This window comes from Rhinoderma darwinii, chromosome 12, assembly GCF_050947455.1.
Source record: "Rhinoderma darwinii isolate aRhiDar2 chromosome 12, aRhiDar2.hap1, whole genome shotgun sequence".
NCBI lineage: Eukaryota > Metazoa > Chordata > Amphibia > Anura > Rhinodermatidae > Rhinoderma > Rhinoderma darwinii.
In genome coordinates this window covers 66,483,175-66,501,481 of record NC_134698.1, presented here as the reverse complement: position 1 = coordinate 66,501,481, position 18,307 = coordinate 66,483,175, and the positions used below count along the sequence as shown (strand labels likewise).

The 18,307-nt window shown below is 42.4% G+C and overlaps 1 protein-coding gene across 1 annotated transcript in view; it reads right to left on the bottom strand.

Moving 5' to 3' along the window:
* Positions 1-18,307, bottom strand: part of SLC38A6 (solute carrier family 38 member 6) — a 65,779-nt gene that overhangs the window by 29,762 nt on the left and 17,710 nt on the right. Inside the window, exons 4-5 of the mRNA XM_075843705.1 lie at positions 16,046-16,098; positions 15,581-15,620 (exon numbers count right to left, since the gene is read on the bottom strand). Of these exons, the coding sequence (XP_075699820.1) occupies positions 15,581-15,620; positions 16,046-16,098 (93 nt within the window). The remainder of the gene's footprint in view (positions 1-15,580; positions 15,621-16,045; positions 16,099-18,307) is intronic.

The following is an 18,307-nucleotide window of genomic DNA, read 5'->3' as shown; positions in this document are numbered from 1 at the left end:
TGGCCTTATTTTATTTAGCCGGTCAAAGTTAGGGTTATTTTGGGGGGGACGACACATGGAGTTATCACTATAGTGTAAGAATTTTAAGATGGCCTCAACACGTTTCCTGGGCATTACAGCCCGGTACAATGGGGTATGATAGAGGACGTCCGTAGTCCAATATGACCTAATTGTGAGTTTCTTTATTAGGCCCACATTTAGCAAAAGCCCCCAGAATGTCATCATTTCAAATTAAATCGATAGGTTCCCATCTCTGGGTCCTGGCAAAATGGGAGTGGAAAGAAACCGCGTTGCGTATAAGTTGGTTTGCGCAACTATTAGATCAATTAACTCAGAAGAAAAAACTATCAAAAATAAATAAATCTATTTCCCCGTAACCCATTATGTCCACTTCTATTCCTGAATGCACAACAAAATCAGGAATATGGGGTGTATACATAGAGGGGGGCAGCCAGATGGTGTGGCTTGCGGTAGGTGGACTCCCAATGCCACCTCTTCTGTGCCTTTGAGGAGGTTCCTCAATATCCTCATTATCAGTGGAGGAAGATGATAAAAAAAAAAATTGGAACTCCTCGTCACTGTCTGTGTTCAAACAGACCATAGCATACGCCTCCTTGGCGGTATATAGGCGGCGAGACAAAACAGTTTTTTGGGAGTATTTTCTAAAAAATCCCTAACCATCACAAAAGAACTAACCCTAAAACTATATTTCTTGTATTTTTTTTTTTTTTACTCAAACAAAAAAAAGGGAGGATCACAGTGGGGCTGTGAGAGGGATCACTGGGGGATTCAAAGAGTAATGGATGGGACACAGTATGGGATAACTAGGTTTTTCTTCACACAGCTCTAATCTCCTCAGATTTCTGTCACACAATGGAGGAGATCAGAACTGGTTACTGTATCCAGACAGTTTGTTTTTACTAAATAATACTGTGATTGGTCTTTCAGAACGGACAGACCAATTACAGCGTTTGCCAGCAAGGGACCGCTCTGAATGGTCCCTTGGCCGATGACCGAGATGGTCAGCTGTCTATGACAACTGCCATCACTATCTTATTGCTATTCTGTCACTAGCAGTGACAGTTTACTATTCTTTATTTACTAAAGTGCTGTGATTGACAGACCAATCACAGCGTTTGCCGTCAAGGGACCGCTCTGATTGGTCCCCTGGCCGATGATCGAGATGGTCAGCTGTCTATGACAGATGCCATCACGGTCTCATTTAGTAATCTGTCACGAACAGTAACAGTTTACTATTCGATCGCTTCTGAAGTGCTGTGATTGGCCTGTCAGAATTGACAGACCAATCACAGCGATCGCCGGCATGGGACCTTTCTGATTGGTCACCCGGCCGATGACAGAGATGGTCAGCTGTTCATGACAGCTGCCATCTCTGTTCGATCACCGATATGTCACTGGTGTTGACAGTTTGTTTGTGCCGCAATAGTACGTTGGAGTGTGGGAATGCAGTCCCGCTTACGACGTCCTATTGCGGCACAGCGCGTGAAGAGGTTAAGCAACTTTAAATTCACTTTTAGTATAAAAACATTTTTTCTTTTTACAATACCACTTCTATGTATCCTGTATACATGCAATCCCCTGAGAGAGGACGATACAGCTTCTATCAGTTTAGGTGTACGGACGACTCGGCTGAGAGCGGGCCCTGCATCGCTGACACACAGAATCCAGCTCATATCGATAACTGCGAAGTTCATAACTAGATGTGAACCATATTAAGTTGGTCCTGTGTGTCCAAGACACGCAGGACATGCACTCAGCAGAGCCGTCAGCACAGCTAAACTGACGGACTCGACAGAGAGAACAATACAGCTTATGTATACAGGATACATTGAAGCTGTATCGTAAGGGTATGATCACACGCAGTGTTTTCAGGCGTAATTCGGGCATTTTACGCCTCTAATTACGCTTGAAAAAACGGCTCCATTACGCCTACAAACATCTGCCCATTGCTTTCAATGGCATTTCGATTTTCTGTTCCCACTAGCCTTTATTTTACGCGTCGGTGTCAAAATACGGCGCCTAAAATGACGGGTCGTCAAAAGAAGTGCAGGACACTTCTCGGGATGTTTTTGAAAAACATCTCCAAAAAAAGTCTGTAAAAAATGCTGTGAAAAACGTGAGTGGTTAAAAAAAAACTTCTGAAAATCTGAAAATCAGGAGCTGTTTTTGCATGACGTTTTTGGTCACTATGTGGGAACATACCGTAAAAAGTAAAAAACATTTTTACTAAAAGTGAATTTCAAAGTTAATTAAGGGCCTGTTCACATCACCGTTGGCTTTCCGTTCCGGAGTTCCGTCTGAGGTTTCCGTCGGGTGAACCCCGCAACGGAAAGTGAAACGGAAACCACAGCTTCCGTTTCCGTCACCATTGGTATCAATGGTGATGGAAATATTGCTAATGGTTTCCGTTCGTCACCATTCCGGCAGGTTTCCGGTTTTCTGATGGAATCAATAGCGCAGTCGACTGCGTCGTTGAAACCTGCCGGAATGGTGACGAACGGAAACAGCAATGCTAGCAATGGTGACGGAAACGGAAGCTGTGGTTTCAGTTTCACTTTCCGTTGCGGAGTTCACCCGACGGAAACCTCCGATGGAACCCCGGAACGGAAAGCGAACGGTGATGTGAACAGGCCCTAAAACATTGTTATAATAAAAAAGAAGTAAAGGTGTAAATAGCCTTTAAAGTTTGCTTCACTTGCATTTGCACAATCCACTAATCTACGTACTTTTCAGCCTACACTCTTGGCTGAGAAAATCCTATTTTGATCTGCTGGAGAGAGAATGAGGAGTGTTTACACTGAATTAAGAAGACAATCAGACTTTCAGCACTTGGGGGGGGGGGGGGGGGGGGGGACTGTCAGCTACTTAAAGGATTAATTAGCCATCACTAAACAAACAGATGCACCAGGGAAGGAGTTGCGTGTTTATCCTGCAGCTCGGGATGCTTTCATTTCTATAATAAATATTTGTAGGGCAAGTCTGGTGAGGACAGAATGTGTCAAATTCTCTCCGGCTCTGCAAAGTAATGGACTTCCTATGACCAATATATTATATATGCGGGAGATCCTAGCAGTGAAAGATGCGGGGCGAGATGCTATGAACAACTTGCTTTTAAAGTGTGCCTGTCACTTTAACAGAGTGGAGATTTGTAATGTGGAATAACTCACTACTTATAGCAAGGAAGCCTAGGCGTTTATTTTGGGGGCTTATTCACGACCGTGTCGTATGGATCCATATTACGCCCCCCCCATGGAAATCTATGGGCCCTCACTGTACCAACATGTGCTTTCCATCCGTTGCCAAATTACGGAACCATTCTGGTTTCTGATGTCCCCCCTGGCTGGTCACATGTAAACATTGCAACCGTCGCACGTGTTCCGCTGTGTTACAGTAATAGCACATACAGGCCCATATCTATTGGATAAAGCGGCCACATGACCTCAGAGCAGTACAGCGCATAAGCGGAGACCTGGCTGTGATGTTAATGCGCACTCACCAAGATTATTTTTTATGCAAATCTATTACGTTTTTATTTTCTACTAACATAGCCAAAAAAAACGTAATCTTGGATAATCCCTTTAAATGTGCATGAGAAAAAGAAAATCAATACTTCATAGTGTGAATCTTTACATTAAAGGGGTTGTCTCACTACAGATCTAGAATCTGACCTCAATGTCTGATCGGTGGAGGTCGGACCAACATGCAAAGCTAAAAGTGGCATGGTGCTTTTCTATCGCCGCTGCTGCTTAATTGTACCTCTCTATGGCAGTCAGATTGGTGGCGCACGACTCCCGGTTGGACATGGTTGGCATATCACTAGGATATACCATCAATATCTGTAGTGAGAAGACCCCTTTGAGGGTGCAGTCACACGTAACATATTTGCCTTGCATTTCCGCAGTGGAAAACGTTACAATGTGATCCTATGCCAAAAATATTCCAATAGTATGCCCTTGAGATATAAGACGTATTAACAATACTATTGCATTATCCATTCTCACTATTTACGGTATACATTTAATAATATATTATTTCTCTGCTAAGACAAAAATAGTTCCCCCCTCATTTAGAAATGGTACAACCCTATATTCACACTGTACTGTGCCCCAAAGTTCTCACCGATGGATACAGAAGCCTTTTCCTCAATTCATTTGTCTGCAAGGTCGTGCCACATAAACGTCTTTGGCCAGGAGATGGCAGTGTGGCATCACATCTACTGGACGGGCATAGACCTTATTAGTTCACTGACCATGTATCTATCTGCCCCGCACCTTCATCACACAACCAAGCATCAAGTTTCATTGGCCTGACTCTAGCGATCTAAAACTGTGACGGTCAAATGGATTTACTATACGAAGTTCAAAAGTGCGCAAAAGCAGTAACTCATAGCAACCAATCCCATGTCAATATTTGTCCTACACTAGTCTGAAGTTAAAATAAATAATAGCATGTGATATAATCTGATAAATTCATTGGGTTTTATTTGTGACCGTGAGTTAATGCCGTAGGGTTACCCAAACACGTAGCGGATTTGTTGCAGATTTTCTGCAGCCTATCTGAAGTGTTTCCGCAGCATTTCTGAATGCAGATTTTTCATCTTCTACGTTGAAAAGTGTTAAATCCGCAGTGAATATCCAGAACGAGAATGCTCTAATTTCTGTCCAGAAAATGATCAACAGCACGTGGACGAGATTTTTAAAATATCATCCACTTGCCTACAGTCTTTGTCTGCAACAAAATTGCCTCGTGTGAATCTACCCTAAGGTCAAGATCACACATACAGTTTTGATGCAGTTTTTGGTGCAGTGTTTTGTTGTTGTTTTTTTTGATAAAGCCAAATGTGGATCCAAAGGGAAGGAAAGGTATAAAGAAAAGACTGATGCATCTCCTTTAATTTTGTGTCCACTCCCGTGTTTGGCTAAAAAAAACAGCCAACTGCATGTGTGATCCTGGCCGAATAGGGCCAAACCGCGTGAGCACATGACTTCGTTCACACCTGCGTTTGGGTTTTCCGTTCTGCTCAGTCATAGGAGCAGAACAACGAAAAAACTGATCCTCCGGATTCGTTGCTTGACGGAAACCAACAGCCCCTGACTGACTGAATGCATTGATTTCAATGGGTTCCATAGGGTTTCCGTCACGGTGTCCATCATTTCGTTCAAAAAAACAACAACGGAGTCTGCAATGCAGATGTAACCAGAGTTATAATCGTGAAAAGTTTACTACCCGATTGAATTTCTCACCATTTTCAAGATCTCTTCTAGCGATCAGTGAATGGAAACATTCCTATATAAATCAAGAGACTGAAAACCTATACAGACCAAATACTGTATCCAGTTTCGGCAATCCTCCGTGAGGTAGGCATACTGCAGACTGACACACTGTAGCAAAATATCAGACGGGAGACTGCGTGTTGCTGATGCATTTAGCTCAGGGAATTGCCTAGACTGGATACAATTGTAGCTGTAAAAGCGCAGTGCTGGAAATGAGGACCTGAAGACCTTATGCATTATTTACGGTCACCGAAAAAGGCCATACTTACAAATGGACACAGCCAGGTCAGAAACACAGATGAAGGAGAGTGAGCAGGTGCTTTAAATAATAATAGCCACTCCCACACTTCTTGAGGGGAGTGGTGTGTGGTGCATGGGATGTGTAGTAAGAAATAATAAATGAATAGTGTGTGTGCAAGTGTAATACTATAAGTGAAATATAGGGGGCAGTAATGAGTGAAGTGCCTCAATAGAAATAAATGGATAATGGGGTGCAAGTGTGTGAAACATGGAGGGATAGTGTGTACGTCATGAGGCGCAGCGTGTATAGCCAGGTAGAAGCCTATTTGTGACGCCTTGATAGTTCATAGAGCGGGCTACCCTGCTTGCTATGCCAAACAACAACACACCATGCTCTCCCAGCATCAAAGACCCGGCTGTGTCCAAGAGAAGCGAATATACATAATAATGAAAAATACCTGGGGTATTAGTGATCATTTTGGCCAAAAGGACGCAAGCTCGCAATCCACGACAAGGATCCCCAGACTTGCGAGTCCCTAACTGCATATTTCACACACTTGCACCCCATTATCCATTTATTTCTTTTGAGGCACTTCACTCATTACTGCCCCCTATATTTCACTTATAGTATTACACTTGCACACACACCATTTATTATTTCTTACTACACATCCCATGCACCACTCCCCTCAAGACTAGTGGGAGTGGCTATTATTATTTAAAGCACCTGCTCACACTGCATCAGCGTTTCTGACCTGGCTGTGTCCATTTGCGATTATTTACGGTCAGTAAATAGTGCACGGACGGGCCGCAGAGTGTCACCATGTGCGGGCCCGTGCTCACAATTAGAAGTATGACGTCATATTTCTACGGCCTGGACGCACACCCGTAAATATACAGGAAGGTGTCCGCGGCCCACAGAAATGAATGGGTCGGTATTTTACCCGCGATTACACATCCCTAATTGCGGATACAAATGACGGTCGTGTGCATGAGGCCTCAGACAGTAATGACAATTATTATTACATTTTTACAAACCGATCAACCCGGCACGATACATACAAATCACATAGAAACAGACACAACCACAAACCAACATACTCCCAAATCTACAACATAGAACTTGTGGTCAACACAGCGAGACAGTGAAAGCCGAGAGTATCAGGTTTCCTATAGAAAAGGTTGTGGGGTGAGGGAAGGGCTGCAACATTTTTAACAAATTTCGTGACTAAGGTGTTAATTAGGTGTCGGGGATTTTGCGAGGGGAGATGATGAACCCTGTTGTTCGAACAGCAGATGCTTTTTAAGAATACATAAAATACATTTGACAGAATTTCGGGGTAAAGTGTAGGATTTGTGTCTAGTAGTAAATAATAGAAGCTTTGCTTCAATAGGGTTAACAGCACAGTGGCCATAAAGGAACGTCAAATCAAAGGCAGACAAATTGCGCTAACCCAGCAGTTTACACTCACGCTGTGACACCGGCGTAGAGCCATGTGCTGAGGTAAAGGCTATTTTAAACCTTGGCGTCCCTGGTGCCGGCAGCGCGCAGGCCGTATATCAGTCATTAGCAAATTGCAATCAAAACAAATGGAGCGGGAACATATAATCCTCGCCTGCTGAAATCCTAATTTTTCCATAAACTTCGTATGTTGTATGCGGTGGAGGGGTAATTCAGATTTGTGTAGGTTTAGAAAATTCTATGTCTATGTCTACAAGACAAGCAGCACAGAGGTTGTTGTAAGTAAATTGCTCTTACCAGGATGTGTGAATGTACCCCAAGACCAAGTGACCATGAACGGTCAACGGTCAAAACTCCAATAACATGCAGTTTTGCAGCGATTTTTAGAAATGCATCCGTGTTTTGAGAGAATGAACAACGAGCGCTGTGATCCCTTTGTAGTTTTCCCAGACAGAGCACAACTCTCGTCCATGGGTCATGTCCGGTATTGGAGCTCGGCATGGTTCAGGTGAATGATGCTTTACCAGACAGTCCATGGGAGAGAGCGACTACAAAAGATTTCCATATTTTATTACGCTCCAGTTATACGGCTCCTGTACAGAGCTACGTTGTGGCTGTCATAGTGAAGCTTCACTTATCTTTCACTGGTTCTGAGTGACAACGTCCTATAGTCCACCGGTGCAGATAGAATTCAGCTGGTTGTTGGTGGAAACAGTCAACACTATGACGACAACACACCAGTAACAGCACAAATAATTTTTATATCTAATTACTTTACACAATGTAGGGACTATACAGAGAATACTCCACACAGACACTGAACCAGCAAGGAATACTTAGAGATGTGAACTCTGCATCCAGCGGAATTGTGAATGTAGCTCTAGAAGTGACTGGAGTAAAACACACAATGTAGCTCAAGATCAGTACAAGATTACTTTAAGGCACGGCAACTTTGGCCACGATACAGGTGGCACGGCCAAAGATCGCAGTGTCGCGTGGCTGCATCGCATTAATGAAAGTGAATGTGGCCGCGTTGCGACCCGCAAGTTACTGCAACATGACAGTTGCAAGAAATCCAAACTTGAAGATATTCTTGCGACTTTTGTGCCGCAGTCACGGCAACCTGCGGGTTGCAACGTTGACACATTAACTTTCATTACTGCGATGCAGCGAGTGCGACACAGCGATATTTGGCCGTGCCACCTGTGTCGAGGCACTAGCCTAATAGGTAAAATGATGTTTGAAAGGTGAATTTAAGATAACTTCAAGAGAGACATTTTTTTTAGACAACCCCTACTCTAAATGAGGAACGCTCGGACCCATAGCGAATTGCCGTGGGCCTGGCAACTGAAACATGGTAACGCTGAGTCCTCCAGAGCAGGAGCCATGCTTTGTGGCAGCTAATAGAGGACAGGGGATCCCCTCTATGATGTCCAAATGCACTAATAGGGGGGGGGGTCAATCCTAAAGTTAACTGCGCATATATTAACGGAGTTTGGTCAACGAATGACACCAATGAGTGTATCTATATCCATCAGACCTCCACGACAGGATAAGCATCTCCTGGACATACGATTTCAGTTGTGGAAGCTTACACATGGGGAAAATTTTGGGCGGATACAACCAAAACATGACTAGGAGGTTTCTTGAGGATAGTGTTGAGAAACTGCTGTACACAAGGAGTTAAGAACATGTGTTTATACAGCGGAACTAATGGAGCTGGGCATGGTCTGGGAGATTTGCCTTCCCCGTCTCCATCGAAATGAGCCAGGATGTAAATCCCAGCTGTAAAGGTGTTTGGCTTCCTTTTTGTTATAAATGTTCATAAATGGTATTACATGGTCTACTGAATTTGCACTCAAAGTCACAAACTTCTCTAAATGGAGGAGCAAATAAAGTACACAAAATGAGGGGGACAATCTTTTGCCATTTTTTTTTAAATTATATCCCTCTAACATAGAAGATAAATAAATATAAGTAAATGTATTGCCCTCTTGTGTGAATGTGATAAAAAAATATATATTTTCGGGTATTTGTTAATTATATTAACTTATGGGAGAAACATTACTACTACGACTACAGCTCATATAGGTTGTCAACCAGCTTTTCCTAAATATCAAAACGGTTTACTTGTGTAGTTTACATCTCCAATATCACAAGGCAGACTAATTAGTAGTGTGATAAGCCCAACAGGAGCGGGAATGGCGGCCATATTGTTTTTAACTCAACATTCTCGGTAAAAGAAGATCCTAAGAACTTTTTAATAGGGTTGGGTTTTTTTTTTAAGACAGAAATGCTCTTTAACAGAATGAATGGCTATAGCACTTAGAATACACCACTTACTGAAGAAAAGTTATAGATTATTAGTCCTCTGGGACGTACCTCCCTGTTGGGAAAATAGGCTCCAAAATTTCATGTCCTCCGCGACCATCTATCTCCATGTGGATTCTGCCGCTGATGCAGTTACACATGGTACAGTAACCACATGGTGGGGCACTACGACATATTGCTTCTGCTAGACCAAGTGACCATATGACCTAGGATCCATTATGCAGCATCTGCTCTGAGGAACAAGCCCAGATTGATGAGGTCTGACTTCATCAGGTCTACACCAGGGCGGAGAAAATACATCTCCGGGGAGGAAAGAGCAGACACACATCTATTAGAAGATGACCTACCAGAAGACGTGTATCAAACCTCTTTTGGCATGTCTTACAAACGTGAGAAATATGTAATGCTAAATATATTTGCTAAGTTATCACGTGTTTAACCCCTTAATGACCGCCGATAAGCCTTTTCACGGTGGTCATTAATGGGCTTTATTCTACAGCGCCGCTATTCCACGGCGCTGCATTAGAATAAAGTAAACAGAGCAGGGAGCTGTCAAATCTCCCTGCTCTCAGCTGCTAGAGGCAGCTGAGGGCTGGAGGCGTCCCTGCTCTGCCGTGTGAGATCGATATTAGTATCGATCTCACCCGTTTAACCCCTCAGATGCGGTGCTCAATAGCGAGCACCGCATCTGAGTGGTTTTGGAGAGAGGGAGGGAGCTCCCTCTCTCTCCCACCGACACCCGGCGATACGATCGCCGAGTGTCTGTGTCTCCGATGGCAGCCGGGGGCCTAATAAAGGACCCCAGGTCTGCCTGTAATGAATGCCTGCTAGGTCATGCCGCAGGCATGACCTAGCAGATGCCTGTCCGTTTTAAACGGACAGGCAATGTATACACTGCAATACAAAAGTATTGCAGTGTATTATAATGAGGATCGCATAGTGAAGTCCCCTAGTGGGACTAGTATAAAAGTTAAAAAAAGTTGAATAAAGTTAATTTAAAAAAAAGTGAAAAAAAATAAAATAAAAAACCCACTTTTTCCCCATACAAACTGCTTTACTATTTAAAAAAAAAACACAATAAAACAAAAAAGTTGCACATATTTGGTATCGCCGCGTCCGTAACGACCCTGACTATAAATCGATTACATTATTTAACCCGCACGGTGAACGCCGTAAAAAATAAAATAAAAAACTATGGAAGAATTGCTGTTTTCTGTTAATCCTGACTTTAAAAAAATGTGATAAAAAGTGATCAAAAAGTCGCATCTTCTCCAAAATGGTACCAATAAAAACTACAAGACGTGTCGCAAAAAACAAGACCTTAAACAGCTATGTCGACGCAAAAATCAAAAAAGTTATAGCTCTTCGAATGTGACAATGGAAAACTTTAGAAAATGGCTTGGTCATTAGGGCCCAGAATGCAAGCAGGGGGAAGGGGTTAAGTTACAAGACGTCTGTCTGAAAAGCTGGTCCGTCTTGACACTTGGCAGCTCAGTGTTATCATAGGGACACTGGGTCGCACAGCAACCGGTGCTAGAAAAATAAAAGCTGCATTCGGATTGGTTGCTATGAGGCCCAGTTTCCCTATGATAACCCTGATCTAACAGAGCACAGGAAGTGTTGTGAGGATACAGGCACTGAAGTTGTAACTCCGCACAGGAAAAACATATTTCATTTATATTGTAAGCATCTCAAAGGGCTTTAATATAGATCTGCTGAAAGCAAAAATGCTTAGTCTTGTAAAAATCTAGCAAATGAGCAGGGGTCTTTTAGACCGTGGTTTTCGGTCTAGGTTTCGGATGTGGTCTCAGGCCGAGGTAACCTTCATGTCATTTGCAGTACGGCAGTGGGGGGGGGGGGGGGCAAGTTTTACTGCCTCTCAGCAAAAGCAAAGCAGCTTAACCCTTTCATGCCGATAATCTGCATATGCACATCCTTTTCGCACATACCCAGTGCAGCCAGGGCATGAATATACAGGTCACTGTTCAAGCCGGCATAGCGGTCTGAAAAGCGCTCAGCCGCCGGCTGTGTCAGTGTCTGCGGCTCCCCAGCAACCTGTTCTCTGACAGCCGAACCGATTGGTTCGGCTGCAGTGAATATGATCAGCAGTATTACCCGCTTCCTGACCGCCCACTGTAAATTCAGGTCGGCGCTTGCTGGGCTCTGTGCAGCGCCGACGTGAATTCACGGTGGGTGTTAAAAGCGCGATCCGGGTGTCTCAGAGTAGGGCTGACACCCGGATCGCGCTGTTATCCCCTGCCTCTGGTCCCGGAGACATGACCGGGACCTGATTGGTTCAGGTCCCGATCATGTGATTGCAGGGAAAGTTTGTTGTAGCAACAAACTGGAAAGTTCGTTGCTACAACAAACATTCCCGAGGACCGATTGCGGGCGCTGCCGTCAGTTGCATGGCAAAACCGGAGGCCATACAACAGCCCCCAGTCTGCCATTCACGGAAGCCTATGAGGACCAGCTTGGTCCTCATAGGCTTCCTGTCAGTGTGACTGTCAGCGTCACACTGACAGTTTATAATACGTTACACTACCTAGGTAGTGTAATGTATTATAGCAGCCATCAGTGCTGCAGGTCTAAAAGTAAAAAAAAAAAAAAGTAATAAAAATGTTTTATAAAAGTGTAAAAACAAAAATATTTTTGCTCCTATAATAAGTATCACCGCGTTCTGAACACTGCAAAAAATCATTTCAAAACAATACTAGAATCACTTTTTTTTTGTCATCACCCCTCCCAAAATATAGAATAAAAAGTGATCAAAAATTCGCATGTACCCCAAAATAATACCAATAAAAACTACAACCCATCCCGCAAAAAACAAGCCCTTACACAGCTTTTTTGACTGAAAAATAAAAAAAATTACGGCTCTGCGAATACGGTGACACAAAAAATAAATAATTTTATAGAAAAGTTATTTTATTGTGCAAACGCCACAAAACATTAAAAAAACTATATACATATGGTATCGCCGTAATCGTATCGACCCACAGAATAAAGTAAAATGTCATTTAAAGCGCACAGTGATTACTGTTAGGCTATGTTCACACAGAGTTTTTTGCAGGAGGAAAATTCCTCCTGCAAAAACTGCTCCAGATGGTTTTGCACAGTGGTTTGACAAAAACTCGTCAAAACACTTGTCGAGGCGTTTTTTTCTTCTTTCTGACTGATTGAAATGGGGTTTTGGAGGCGGAAACCGCCTCAAGATGGGTTATGACGCTTCTTTTTACCGCGACGCGTTTTTTTTACTCGCGGTAAAAAACTCGTCCAACTCCCATTGAAATCAATGGGAGGCATTTTCGGGCGGTTTTTGAGGAGTTTCCGTGTCAAAAAACTCAGTGTGAACAGGGCCTAAAAATTATTTTTTTTAAAAATGTATATGAATAAGAAGTGATCAGAAAAAAAATCACATGTACCCGAAAATGGTACCAATGAAAATTACAGATTGTAACGTAACAAATAAGCCCTCGCACAGCTCCGATGGAGAAAAAAATAAAAAAAAATTCTGGCGCTCAGAATATAGCGACAGAAATTGTGCAGAGTGTCCAAAAGCAGATAAGATTGGGCACCATTTATCAGTGCGACACCGGCCACACATCTATGAATTATTTATTTACCCCCTTATTATGCCCTGATGTTCTCCGCACAGCTTATATATGCCCCCACATTATAAACTGAAATACCAGCAAAACCCCCAAACAGAACTATTACCAAGTAAAATCTGCACTCCAAAAGCCAAATGGCGCTTCCCTCCCTTCTGCGCCCTGACGTGGGTCCAGACAGCAGTGTATTACCACATATGGGGTATTGCCGTAATCGGGAGAAATAGCTTTACAAGTTTGGGGTGCTTTTTATTCTTTATTCGTTGTAAAAATGACATTATATTTTTTCAGAAAAAAAGTAGATTTTCATTTTCACAGAACTATTCCAATAAATATAGCAAAAGACCTGTCGGGTCAAGATGCCAACTATACCCATAGATAAATTCCTTGAGGGGTGTAGTTTCCCAAACCACTTTTGGGGAGATTCCACTGTTTTGGCACCACAAGACCTCTTCAAACCTGACATGGTGCCTAAAATATATTCTAAAAAAAGGAGGCCCCAAAATCCACTAGGTACCTCTTTTGCTTCAGATGCCGGTGCTTCAGTCCATTATCACACTAGAGCCACGTGTGGGATATTTCTAAAAACTGCAGAATCTGGGCAATAAATATTGAGTTGCATGTATTACAAATTTCGCCAAAAAAAAAATGAAATGTGTAAATTTCCCCTCTACTTTGCTTTAATTCCTGTGAAACGCCTAAAGGGTTAATAAACTTTCTGAATGCTGTTTTGAATACTTTGAGGGGTGCAGTTTTTAAAATGGGGTGATTTATGGGGTCTATCTAGTACATAAGGCCCTTAAAGCCACTTCAGAACTGAACTGGTCCTTGACAAAATAACCTTTTGAAATTTTCTTGAAAATGTAAGAAATTGCTGCTAAAGTTCTAAGCCCTGTAACGTCCTAGAAAAATAAAATAATGTTCAAAAAACAATGCAAATGTAAAGTAGACATATGGAGGATCTTAATTAGCAACAATTACTATCTGTTTTACAATGTAGATTACATTTAAAATTAGAAAAATTATAATTTTTGCAAACTTTCTTTCAATTTTGGCGTTTTTCACAAATAAGCTATGAATTTATTGACCACATTTTTCCACTAACATAAAGTACAATATGTCACGAGAAAACAATCTCTGAATCGCTTGGATAGGCAAAAGCATTCCAGAGTTATTACCACATAAAATGACACGTCAGATTTGAAAAAATGGGGCTGGTCATTGAGGCATCGAGGACCCTTGGTCCTGAAAGGGTTAAAGGGATTGTCTACTTTGGACAGTCCCATTTTCCCTATGAGAGATTCCCAAAAATAAGCTGATTATAGGATGTCACACTGCTAGGACCCCCAGCAATCGGCTGCAATCTACAGGGGTACCCAACATTCAATGCTAATTTCCTCTGGAGTGCCACCACAGGGGAAATTAAGCATTACACAGTCATTATTTTATATCAATTGGCTTTTCATGTAATGCAAGGACGTGTCTGCCCGAGAGACATAATGAATGAGGGTCCTGAACAAAGAATTGTTAACTCAGAATTAAACTAAAGGGTTTTCTAAACCAAACCTTAAATCCTGCCACTTTGGATTAACAGAATCAAGGAAGAAGGTGATATAATGTAGTGTTGCTAGTATTATTACAATTTATATACTTTTTCAGTCCGTATTATTTAGCCCATTGGTGACATCTGCCGTACAATTACGGCGCTGGCCCTATCTAGTTAGCACAAAGCTCCATAAATGTACGGCAATAGGATGCTGCAGGCACAGGAGCGGACATTCTTCTGCAAATGCCAAGATTGGGGAGATCTCTATATCTGGCCGTTTAACCCTCAAATGCTGCAGGGTGCCATGGCAGCCGGGGGCCTGGTCTGTCGTGTGTGTATGAATATTAGGAAACGGCCCTTTTTTACCCCTTACAAAAAAAAATATTATGGAAAAAAGCTAAATATTTTACACAACCCCCCTCCCATTAATAAAAGTTATACATTACAATAAAAAAAAGATTGTCCCGATGCTCCAATTCAAATTTTTATATTCAAAGATCACCGCTCCTAGGCTAGCAATTACCGTCCAGTGACTGCAAGGTGATCGCTACCCTGGGATTAGTGAGTTTTGAATATAACCATCTGAATTGGAGCTCCGGGATAATCTTATTGTTTTCATTGTGACCGTACTTCTGGCGGACAGAGTCTCCTAAAACATCCATATTCTACTTCTACCCTCTGAATGACTATACGTTATATGTACTCCAAAATAGTGCCAATAAAAAAAAATAAACGGTCCTGCAAAAAACAAGCACTCATACGGCTACCTCAAGGGAAAAATGTAAATGTTATGGCTCTAGGAATGCAGTGATGATAAAAACAATAAGTCGGTAAGTAGCGGTGTCCACTCAGAAAGTGCGGTTAAAACAGTGAATTGGTGCGTTTTTCAAGGCGGTTTTTAACCATCGCCGCAAACAAATGGACCCTGAGGGGTTAATTTCATCCTCATTAGGCTTTTGTCACACGTCTAGGTCAAAATGCATTTCGACCGCGACGTATAAACACAGCCTAAAAAGGACAATACTTCAGAATTGACTTTGTTTTTTAGCCAAGCTGTTTACGATCTTAGAATTCTGTTTCCAGCGACAACGCTTACCCCCAATGTTCTGAATCAGGATTGTGCTCGCCACTAGGATCTAAACAGAAAACAACAAATAATACACAATAATAGGAATAGGCAATTACGTCTGGTGAAAAATGAAAGACTAATGGTAATAACTGCAAATAAAATTCTGTGGTTATTTCCCCTACAATGTAACCCAAATGATCCTGCATTCTCAGAGCGCAAATTACATCAGGTTATTGCGGTCCTTACTGGAAATGACATTATAATTTATTCTGTGCTCTAATTATATTGACGATTCAAAAAAAAATGGAATGGGGAACAAATGCAGAATTGTTTTCGAATGCAAAATGGTCCTCTGCAAATAACTAGTTTTAAATGTCGTATCTAGAATTTGTTTTTGCTTCCGTCCACAAGAATAAAACCGCGGGACGCTCGGATTTAGGGTTTGGTGATTACATTTTTTTTAATAAATAGTGAGAAAACAAATAATCGAACCTTCCCAGGCGAGCCAAACGCAAGTAGGCCGAGGTCCTCGTATGATGTGACTGCTGCAAATGGAAGAACAAGTTGTAACCAATGAGATAAAATAATTAAAAAAAATTCAACGTAATAAAACTATATACAACAACATCTTTTTTTCTTTTTTTAAATCAGTTTTTTTACTCTACTTTCTGTACAGGATTACGGGGGCAGCCATCTTGTCTAAGCTGTTCAGAGATTTGCTTTACTGCAGCCGCATGAACATGAGAAACCTCAGTCGGAAAACTAACTATTGACTTCTATGGCAGAGTGGTTAAGGGCCCGTGTACACTGGCCAATAATTGGGCAAACGAGTGTTCATAGGCGTAAACAGGGAGATGTGCTGCCGACATGATCGAAATGTATGAGGATAAGCAATTGTAGTAACGATCGCTCGTCCTCTTACATTACTGATATTTGCTCCTTGTGAAAACGAGCGCCGATCAGGGCCGTGTAATGGGACCTTAAAGAGGCTCTGTCACCAGATTTTGCAACCCCTATCTGCTATTGCAGCAGATCGGCGCTGCAATGTAGATTACAGTAACGTTTTTATTTTTAAAAAAACGAGCATTTTTGGCCAAGTTATGACCATTTTTGTATTTATGCAAATGAGGCTTGCAAAAGTCCAAGTGGGCGTGTTTAAAGTAAAAGTCCAAGTGGGCGTGTATCATGTGCGTACATCGGGGCGTTTTTACTACTTTTACTAGCTGGGCGTTCTGACGAGAAGTATCATCCACTTCTCTACACAACGCCCAGCTTCTGGCAGTGCAGACACAGCGTGTTCTCGAGAGATCACGCTGTGACGTCACTCACTTCCTGCCCCAGGTCCTGCATCGTGTCGGCCACATCGGCACCAGAGGCTACAGTTGATTCTGCAGCAGCATCAGCGTTTGCAGGTAAGTAGCTACATCGACTTACCTGCAAACGCCGGTGCTGCTGCAGAATCAACTGTAGCCTCTGGTGCCGATGTGTCCTCGCTCGTCCGACACGATGCAGGACCTGGGGCAGGAAGTGAGTGACGTCACAGCGTGATCTCTCGAGAACACGCTGTGTCTGCACTGCCAGAAGCTGGGCGTTCTGAAGAGAAGTGGATGATACTTCTCGTCAGAACGCCCAGCTAGTAAAAACGCCCCGATGTACGCACATAATATACGCCCAGTTGGACTTTTGCAAGCCTCATTTGCATAAATAAAAAAATGGTCATAACTTGGCCAAAAATGCTCGTTTTTTAAAAATAAAAACGTTACTGTTATCTACATTGCAGCGCCGATCTGCTGCAATAGCAGATAGGGGTTGCAAAATCTGGTGACAGAGCCTCTTTAAGGCATGATATGTGACATGGTCACTGTGCAGGGAGGGGAGCTGTGTCCATCACCTATTGTCAATGGTGTGCTCCTCTGTTATCTATATAGAGATGTAACCTCTCATTGTATGGCCCCATTCACATCCTGTTTTTTTCCTATGTTTAAAGTGTACAGCGGTAAAACATGGGCTGTGACGGATGCCTAACTGAGGCATCCGTCGGCCACATGCTAGAATGGTATCCGTTTAAAGGATGTGTCATGAACTCGTATGACAGTTTTCATGACGTAGCCGATAAAAAGTTTCCAGAATTGTCTATAGGTGACTGATACCACTGGTAGGCAGCAGTCACCCTAAAAGCCCTTTTACACAGGCCAATTATCGGGCAAACGAGCGTTCATAATAACGCTTGTTCCCGATCATTGAATTGTGTAAACTATTGTCAGCCGATGAACGTGCAAACGTTCATCCATGGGGTGATCATATGGTTTATGCAGCATGAAATATTATAGTTGTCGGCAGCACATCTCCCTGTGTAAACCGGAGATGTGCTGCCAATATGATGAAAATGCATGGGGACGAGCGATCATAGTAACGTTCGTTTGTCCGCACGCATTGCTACTTGTGAAAGGAGCAAACAAGCGCCGATTGACGAGCTGTCTCATCGATAGGCGCTAGTTTCTCGTTTACACTATTATGGTGTTCATTTATCATATGTCCTGAAAAGCCCAAGACATATATTATTGACAGATGCTTGTGGCATATGCCATACAATGGTATACACTACCGTTCAATAGTTTGGGGTCACCCAGACAATTTTGTGTTTTCCATGAAAACTCACACTTATATTTATCAAATGAGTTGCAAAATGACTAGAAAATATAGTCAAGACATTGACAAGGTTAGAAATAATGATTTTTATTTGAAATAATAATT